The sequence below is a fragment of the Lolium perenne genome, chromosome 3 (assembly GCF_019359855.2).
Source record: "Lolium perenne isolate Kyuss_39 chromosome 3, Kyuss_2.0, whole genome shotgun sequence".
Taxonomy (NCBI): domain Eukaryota; kingdom Viridiplantae; phylum Streptophyta; class Magnoliopsida; order Poales; family Poaceae; genus Lolium; species Lolium perenne.
The window spans coordinates 349,054,127-349,063,944 of NC_067246.2; the positions used below are offsets into that span (position 1 = coordinate 349,054,127).

Sequence of the window (9,818 nt, forward strand, 5' to 3'; positions counted from 1 at the left end):
GATTCCCATGTCACAGACTCACAGGACACACAAGAGATCCCTTGAGAATGCTATATTAATTAACCGACTCCCAGTCCCAATATGAAGTATTTCGTTCTGTAATATTGTATGAAGATTAAACCAGATTTGCTTGGATGTCGATGTTAAGGTCTTTGCAAACTCAATAATGTATCTCTTTTACTAAGGAGGAGGTTGAAAACCACCGGTCTCTGTATTAAAATGACGCACACAATTTTTATTATATTATTTCACAAAAACATTGATAACACGTCACATATACGTCAGAATCATGGCATATATTCCGACGGAATACGAGTATGAAGGATTCTTGCGAGTATGACATGCCTAACTCCAGCTAACTAGGTAGGTGGCAGGACGCTACATATTAGCGCGTCAAGATCAATATTCCTATCAAAGAAACAGAATCATATAAGTATTTCTTATGGAATTATTTCGCCACTGGGCACTAGATAGCTAGCTCCAGTGCCCATGCTGCCTCGTGGTGGGCTGCGCGCGCAATTTCATAAATGTGTAGTTTTCACGCATTTATTCCATCAGGGTTCTAGTGCCTTTAGAGTGAGCCGATCAATGGTCCTGCCACATATTAGTGTCTCAGTTAACTCCCAAGACAACACTGAATTACTTTGATTCATAGGAATTTTATGGCATTCCATGGTAGCTTCTACAACGAGTGTGGATGATAAATGTTTAGGGCTCTTTTGATTCATAGGAATTTAATAGAAATTGTGTAGGACTTGAAACCGACATGAACATTTTCTACACATGTTATTTGGTTCTGAAGAACATATCCTATAGAACAAATTCCATAGGAATCTTGTAGTGTAAATCCTATAGTAAAAAATATGAGGTCATACGTCATGGAAATCTTCCTTTGCTACAGTAAAAAAACTTCATCTTCCAATAGAATTCAATGGTCATGACATTTCAATCATATATTTTTTCCTATTTTGTATGATTTTTCTATCCTATAAAATCAAATGAGCACTTAATTTTTCTCATTTATATCTCTGTCAATCTCATCAAGTACGCATGTACTGATGTACCAACCAAATTCCAGTTTCTTACGCAACTACCAACTCATGTTCATCGAACAACAGATATACATAGTCACGCACACCCTGAGGACCTGATACAATTCCTGCAGTCGACGTGGCACCTAGTGACAGCAGCTTGATTGGTTTGGTTACAAGACGATCAAGAAACGTGTTGGAGAAAGATCTAGCTCCCTGACACCTGCCCACCACACTGCATCGATCGACCACACCAGGCAGGAGCGCAGCAGTTGCATCCAAGATGTGCTATCCTAACTAATCGGCCTGCAAACTGAGACGTGTAATCGGCCCACATTAGTCTATTATTTGTTTTCTTGGCCTTATATATGATGACTCGATCGATCGACAAGACGATATACCCTATTAATATTTGCATATCGAAGTAGGATCATATAAGGTCAATGAAAATATCTAGCTGGCGTATCTACGTGTGTGTACACATGCCATGCTATAATTAAGCAGGCACACGCGACAGTTTAATTAACCTCTTCTTCTTGTTCGTATTCTGACTCTGACCGCATCGATCGATTGTCGACAGGTTACAAGTCGACGTGGAGTAGCAATGGCCTGCATAATTATCGAGACGAGATGTCGCTGTGGTAGGCAGTCCCATGGGTTGCGCCACGTCAAATCACCTATATACTGGTCGATTATGCGTGGGTGGTATATATTCCACCAGAACAATAACTCAAGTTGGATCAAGCGATGAATCATCTGAAGATGACATGCGGTATATAGTATGGTGCAACATGATACAGGCCTTGTCCACTGATTTTGGGGGTTCTAGAGCCACACAACACCAAGGAACCCTCGTTCACGATGACATACCTTTTCTAGGATCAAGGGGGGGCTAACCCACCCCCCCCCCCCCCCCCCCCCACACACACACACACAGAGACACACATACGCTCAAGTCTTTTTTTAACGATATTCTAAGGTTTATTCTAAAATTTTAAAGGTTAATCAAAGTTTGACCATGACTAGTGTTCTCGGGCCCGTCAACAATGTGTGTCAAGATCCGGCACTACAAAAGACTTAAAATAATATTAGTATTCCGCAAGAGTAATATTACTATAATGAAACGGTAAATTAAATAATATTTACAAATAGATTCATAGTCTTTGAAATCTCGATGAAGATATTCAAAACCACTTATTGATCGAGCGAATTATATTCTATGCTATCTATTAGCTTAGAAAAATTTATGGGAGTAAGTGATTCATATGCAAAAAAGATGAGTAGAGGAGTAGACATAGTGTGAATTGAACTAATAAGAGGATGGAATATACTATCTCTGTCAAACATGTCAAACGTGTATGATGGGGCCAAGCAGAACCGCTGGGAATCAAAGAAGAGTTGCTTGCGGATTGACATAGTTGTATGGATACTTACAACCTTAGAAAGGCACATAAGTCCCATTTGAGAAGGCCCAAGATAAATCATGTCATCCAGAAACATTATTTAGAAATATTGGAGTTTTTTTTAGGGTAAGAGGAGCTGGATTAGAGGCATGATAGCATTGCAGCTTGAGCCATCCATGTTTACTATAATTATTCTATAATCTTGATCATAAATAGTAGATGACTAATTTAGGAACACAAATAAATCCTAACTCCTAGGGGCCGAGGGAGAGCACCCCTTTGCTCGGCCCTATGGATGGCTCTCGGCTTGTTGGTCTTCATCAACACCGTGGTGGTCTTCGTGCTCCTCAGGCTCTTTGTCGTGCACCACACCAAGCTCGCCAACGATAGAGTGTACTTCTCGAGATGTACATCACCAACAAGTGCACCGCCGCCGGTTATGCACTGATAACCTAAAGCTCTTAACATACTATAGTTGGGTCCCTGATGCGCTACACATGATCTAGAGGGAGCTCACATAACGCACTTGGGATTGACTCCGCCATCTACCTGTGGATCTACACCCTCGGGTGAGTAGTACGCTGAATTTTCTCTCATCTACACCCTCGGGTGAGTAGTACGCTTAATTTCCTCTCATCTACACCCTCGGGTGAGCAGTACGCTTAATTTGCTATCATGTCCTGCTTTAAGGGGGCCAATGCCCCCCCCCAAAGAAAATTTCTTAACGATATCTCTAATGTTTATGCTAAAATTGTAAATATTAATCAAAGTTTAAGCATGACTCATGTTCTTGGGCCCCTCAACAATGTGTGTCAAAATCCGCCACTACAAAAGACTTAAAATACTATCAGTATTCCGCAAGAAAAATATTTCTATAATGTAATAGCAAAGTAAATAAACTATAGATCCATAGTCTTTGCAATCTCGATGAAGACATTCATAACTACTTTTTTCTATTGATCGAGCGAATTATATACTATGATATTTATTTCTAGCATAACAAAATTATGGAAGTAAGTGACTCATATATACGGAAGAAGAATGAGTAGAAGAGTACATATTTGTCATTGAACTAATAAGAGGATGAAATATACTATCTCTATCAAACATGTATGATATGGGGACAAGTAGAACCGTCAGAAATAGAAGGATAGCTGCTTGCGGAATGATATAGTTATGTGGTTGTGTCGTTATTTTCCACTAATGAACACTTACAACCTTAGAAAGACACATAAGTGTCGGTGCCGTTTTGCATATTTGGACAGGCCAGAGAAAAATCGTGGCATAAAAATTACTTAGAACTATTTGAGTTTTGGGTAAAAGGAGCTGGAATAGAGGCATGATAGGATTGCATCTTGAGCCATCCAGGTTTTATAGAATTATTTTATACACTTAATTCTCATTAGCAGATGACTAATATAGAATGAAAATAAATTTTATGCCGGGGACCCTACCTCCTAGGGCCTAGGGCGAGCGACCCTTTGCTCCGCCCTATGGGCCGAGCCCTGACATGATATAAATAAGGTGGTTAGTTACTTAACTCGACTATTGTCTCTTCAAAGTATTACTTCTCCATTTCTCAAAAAACAAAAGTATTACTTCTCCAAGGTTAAATAGACCGTGTGCGCTATAGATGCTCACCGCGCACCTCAGCATAGTGACAGTAAGATCTACCGTGTGTAACAGGTTATTTCAGCTGTGTGTGAAGACGTTTTCTACACTAGTGACGGAACAAGAAAATAAACACAAGTTTATGCGCTTATGGGGAAAAGGATAAAAGGTAAAGAAAAACAGAAAATGAAAAAGGCTATCATGCACTGTTGGGCCGGCCCACGAGCCAGGCCATCGTCTGTTGTGCAAACAAACAGAATCAGTGAGCCCATAGGTACCCGTTTGGCTAGATTTAGATATGAAATCTTACCGACTCTGAACCCCTTCCTTTCTTACATTATTAACATCTGAATCTTACCAACCAAATCAGGTTCTTAGGGAACTATACTTCTACCACATCATGTTCATCGTGGATATAGCAGGTAGCTAAGATGGCCAGTTTAGCGTTACCTGGTCATGCAGCACGATGATTATTTAATTTGCCATTGTTAACACCTACCTACTGTACGCTAAAAATACGGCTTGTCTTATCCTTTCCCCTGCTTCAGTACCCAGAGGCGAAAGGAGAGGCGACTGCGGGGTCGAGTTTTTCCGCCGGCGGATCTGCTGCTCCCCTCTGCCTCCGGCCGCCGTTTGGCGCCGCAAGGTGGGGGGGAGCCTCGGCTCTGGCTGCGCGGGTAGTTTAGGTTCCTAGTGTTAGGTGTGTGTGCCCAGATGGTGTCTCCGAAGACGGCGGCGGTGGCGCTGGTGTATAGGGCTTCTTCGTCCTCCCCCTCCTTTCCCCGTTCCAGCCTCGGCGCCGGGGAGGTTGTGGAGGTTCGTCGGGCGTGGATCTTCGTCTCTGCTTCTCCGGCCGGCCTTGGAGGCGAGGGGAGGAGCGGGTGGAGGTCGGCGTTCCGTTTTGGTTGCCGGTGGTTCTGGTGGTCTTCTTCGTCGATGTTGCAGTTCCGGCCGGCCGTGGTGGCGAGGGGAGCTGCGTCCGGAGGTGGTGCGGGGCTCGTGGTGGTGGACCTAGGTGGCGCGGCGCCGGCTGGAAGATGGGTGGTGGCGGGGAGCGGCTGCTGTGGCCGTGCTCGTTCAGCGAGGCTCGGATCCGTCCTTCAGAGGCGGACAGCTTCTGCGGCCATCTACAAGTTGTGGCGGCGTCTTCTTCCCAGCGGCAAGAGGTACGGCGGCGCCGCCGTCGCCTAGGTGTTTGGGGCAAGTGCTGGATCTGATTGTGTTTTCTTCAGGCAGCTCGGGGTGCTCTGTGCAAATTTCTGGGTTCTTGTGTTTTTCTTTGTTTCGTTTTGGACCTAGCTGTAATTTGTACTGACTTTCCTGATTTATGAATCGGATCCTTCCTCAAAAAAAAAAAAAAAACACCTACCTACTGTACTGTACACCCTTAAGTCCTATATCAATTCTGCTAGACCTGGCAACTAATGACAGCAGCAGCTTAATTGTGTTGGTGGCACGAAACGTGCTGGAGAAAGATCTATTTCCCTGACACCTACTCCAGGCAGGTACAGAGGCGGAGCAGCAGCTGCATCGTCCAAGATCTTCTAACCTACAGTTAACTTGCTAATCAATGAACACGCCACGTTAGCATCGTGTAAAAATTGGGAATGAAGTGCCCAGATGGATACAAAAACAGTAAGATATGTATAGTGCCAAAGAAAATTATACGACGCGCGGTATATTTGGTGCTTGTTTTGGCGCGTGTGTACACACGTGCCATGCCACCGGGTAGTGTTTGCAGCGGTGATAGGCAATGCGACAACATACCCAACACAACACACCCAACGTCTTCGTCTTGTTTCTATTCAAATCGATCAATCGAGCAAGTTGCAAGACGTGGACTAGCGAATTGTCCTTGGTGCTTAGTTGAAAATGAATTGCCCATATCAATACAAAAATAGTGAGATTTGTAGTCAAGAAAATATCATGGTCTTACCGTGCCACCGGTATGGTTGCTGCAGCCTGCAAGGCTCCGGAGGTAATAGAACCATACACGTACGGGGCGTCTTCTTCATGTTCTTACTAAGGTGCACTATAATTCGATCAATGGAGCAAGTTGCAAGACGTGGACTAGCCAATTGTCCCCGGCGTATATACGCTGATTAGTTGTTGGTAGCTGAGCTTTCACCGTCGTCGTCCCATGAGTTGCAACACGTCATATCAGCAGTCGACATGTATGTAGATACTTGATTATATTCTACCAGCACAATAATTCAAGTAGGATAAAAAGGGTGATATCATCTGAAAATGACATGGGATATGTGTGATATGATTCTCCTCCCGCTAATGACGTGCGATGCCACTGTAGTTGCTTAGCCCCAGCCAAGATATTTTGTGCACTACTATCTTAACTCATAGCAATGAAATTGTGAATTACTGAACGACGATTGAACAAAAAGTACAGTATGAAATATCGAGGTGAAGCCTTCGTTACGAGCCCATTCGTTAGGCCCAAGCCCATTTGGAGAAAGAAGCGAGCCCACACAATCGTCACGCTGGATTCCATTCCATCAAACGAATCGACGCGGCCCAGGAGCCATACACACGAAATTGCGAGTCTTGGTTGGCGTCTTGGCTGCGAGCAGCATGAACGGCGGCGGCGGCGGCAAGAAGTTCGGCGGCGGGCGGGTGCCGACGGGGACCCCGTCGCTGGCGTGGTCCTCGGTGGTGGTGGTCGTATCGCTCCTCGCCGGGGCCTCCATCGTCCACAACATCTACAAGCCGGACATGGTCAGATCAGATTTGCCTCTCTCGCCCCCACCTTGCCCACGCACGCATCCTGCTCGACGTAATGCCTGCCTGCTCATCTCCCTTGATTTTTTCATCTTGCAGACGCTTCCACCGGTGGAGGCTGCCACTGGAGTAGTCAGTGGCAACCAAAAGGAGAAATGAGTTGATTTTATGGCCGGCTAGCTGGAGTCCATACTCAAGAGGCGCCGGCGCCGGAGTGGTGGCTCAAGAGGTTTAGTGTTATATGCACGGAGTTCTTCTTTTTGTATCTCTCCATTACTTGAACCAAAACAACTCGAGCTTTCGGATACTGTACTTGCATGGTGTGGTTTGAATGCTTGAAGGTGCATGATCGATGCCAAGTTTGATCCAAGCAAGTTCTTCTTGGTTGCATAGCCATGCCTGCCTCTGCCTCATGTGGATGCTGGAATGCGCACTAGCTACAAGTAAAGCAACCAGGCCTGCATGGTGTGACATTGAACAGCGTCGATGAAAGTAGGCATGCTGTGAATATAATTTATTTGTTACTCCTACCAGATAACTTACCTGGGCTAGAAATTCAGGGCCATAGCATTGGACTCAAACTCTCTGGATATTTCTGTGCATCCCTAACACAACATCCAAGTCATTTAGCACAGAAATAAAATTATCTTCTTCAATGTTGGATCTATTGACATCTAGCATTATATCAACTACTCTGCAACTCAACACATCTCCATTATACTCAGTATCCACACGTTGGATCATGCTCCTATTAATAAGCTCATTGAAGTAGCTTACTGTAACATCCTCTGCATCTAGCCTAGGGATTGCACTGATAAAACCCTCTGCTATTCATTGCCTCAATAAATCAACCATGTATATCTTGTGGTATTCCCTCTGCTATTCATTGCCTCAATAAATCAACCATGTATATCTTGTGGTATTCCCTCTGCTATTCATTGCCTCAATAAATCAACCATGTATATCTTGTGGTCTTCTGGATACATACCAAGATACACCAAACATGTCTCAAGATGGTTTGGAAGGTTTTTGAAGCTAAGCTCCAAAATTTGCCTCATTTGAGCAAGAGTAGGATTTCCATCAAATATGCATCCGATAGACTTCCTTACATACTCAAATGTTGGATTTGGTATTGTTTTAATGAAGCAATAAAAGATGCATGCATCAATTGATACAAAGGCCGCGGTGGTTGTCTCCTTTTCAGAAACAAAATGTTAGATTTTGTTGATCAGTTAGAAGGCGGATATTCAATTCGGCTCCCGGGTGCGTATGCTCCCTCTACCAACAAAATATTTTCAAAGTGTGGAAATTTTTTGACAAAATATTCTATATGTACATCTCCATAATATATGTGTGTGCGTCAAGTTTCACAAAAAAATAATATTTTTTGTGACCTATGTAAAAAAGAGAAAACTTATCATGTGAAAAGCATTGTTTTAAGCACTGAATTTTGTCTTTTTTACACACGCCACATGATAAGTTCATTTTCTATGAAACGACTTTGTAAGCGCGTAGCACATGAAGATGTACGTACGATTTTTTTATTTCAATTTTTTTGAAATTTAAAATATGTGTAAGATGAGAGCATATGCTCCCATGTTCCAAAACACCACTCCCAACGATATAATGATAATAACAAGTGGTGCGCCAATGAATATAGCAACATGCCCTAAGCGGAATCCCGGACAGGAATACCAGACAAGACCTCTTTCCCCCCCTCCCCAGCTCTCGCGAGTGAACAGTTCTTTTGAGAGTCGCTCTCTCTCTGCCGGCTCCCCTCTCCCTCTCCTCCGGCGGCCTCGCCGGCCGGAGTGACTGGGAGAGGGCAGGCCGGCCCCCCTCTGTACATAGTAGTGTAGGGTTAGTTTTTCTTCCCGTAGTGGAGTATGGCGAGATGCCGGTGGAGATCTGGTGGCCGACGCCAGCGGGCGGTGCTCGGCGGCCGGTGGTGGTGCGGCTTCTGCTTGCAGAGCTCCAGAGGTGGAGATGGAAGTGAGCAGCAGCAACACCTCACCCTCTGACATGGGCATACCCTTCGGGTACCCATTATTAGTATACCTGGCTCGGCCCAATATGGAGAAGACCAAATATGGAGAAGGCCCAACAAGGCAACCCGAAGAAGTAGTTGACTAGGACTCTTGTAAAACCCTAGGCTGGTTGCATATATAAAGCTAGCCAGGGCACCCGAAATAGGGGGGACAACAGATAGACAGAATAGAGACAACATAGATCCGCCTATGGCGATACCATGTAAACATACATATGATATTATACTGGATTGCTAGCAGCACGTAGGGATCCTCCACCGAGGGGATCCGAAGCTGGGTACGTCGTGTGCCTAATCTCGTTCCCGGAATCTCCATCGTCGTTCTCTCCCGAAACCCAAGTCTACAATACATAGGCATTGGCGAGGTGATCCCTCGTCAATTGGCGCCGTCTGTGGAGATCGCGGCGACTGGATTTTGTCATCCGGGCGAGATCTTCATCATCAGCGACGCGCAGATCAACAAAGTCAAGATGCGCAACCACGAAATTTTGTGGGATCCTGATCTACAATGCAAAAGCCTTGACGCACGCCCGACCGCCCGACCGACCCGACGATTCAATCCGAAGAAAATCCACTTCTTCGCGTTGTAAGGAATCAAGAATCAAGGACCGACCAATCAATTCGGTTACGAGCTGTCAGAGGCGTGGCCTTCACAAGTTTCAAGAGCCATCGGTTGCCTCCTTCAAAAAATAGAAAGATAAGTAATTCTGTCCAATACGTAGCGGAGTTAGATCTTCTAGTTTGTTTTGTTGCTATTTTATTTTGCATAAGATCGGTTTGCTAACTAGCATGTCAGCAAGCACCATAAGAATAAAAATCAGGCCTGAGTTAATCTTACGGACTCACTGCCGTGGATTCATTGTCGTGGACTCCATGACGCACCGCCATATTCGGAAGAGCGATGGCATGTTTGCGTCGCAAGCAACATAAGAATTATCAGGTGCTATATCTCCAATTAATTACTGTTAGCAAATTTATTTGGCCAAATATTTT

General features: G+C 44.5%; 1 protein-coding gene across 1 annotated transcript; it reads left to right on the top strand.

The window, feature by feature from the left end:
- Positions 1 to 6,573: 6,573 nt before the first annotated feature.
- On the top strand, positions 6,574 to 7,148 carry LOC127339011 (uncharacterized). Its single transcript, XM_051364923.2, has 2 exons — positions 6,574 to 6,775; positions 6,878 to 7,148. Exons 1-2 carry the CDS (start codon positions 6,632 to 6,634, stop codon positions 6,935 to 6,937), a joined length of 204 nt encoding a protein of 67 aa, XP_051220883.1. The 5' UTR covers positions 6,574 to 6,631; the 3' UTR covers positions 6,938 to 7,148.
- The last annotated feature ends 2,670 nt before the right edge of the window (positions 7,149 to 9,818 follow it).

Coding starts and splice junctions, on each gene's coding strand:
- LOC127339011 (XM_051364923.2), top strand. CDS start 6,632: ATGAACGGCGGCGGCGGCGGCAAGAAGTTCGGCGGCGGGCGGGTGCCG. Junction 6,776..6,877: donor ACATCTACAAGCCGGACATG/GTCAGATCAGAT, acceptor TTCATCTTGCAG/ACGCTTCCACCGGTGGAGGC.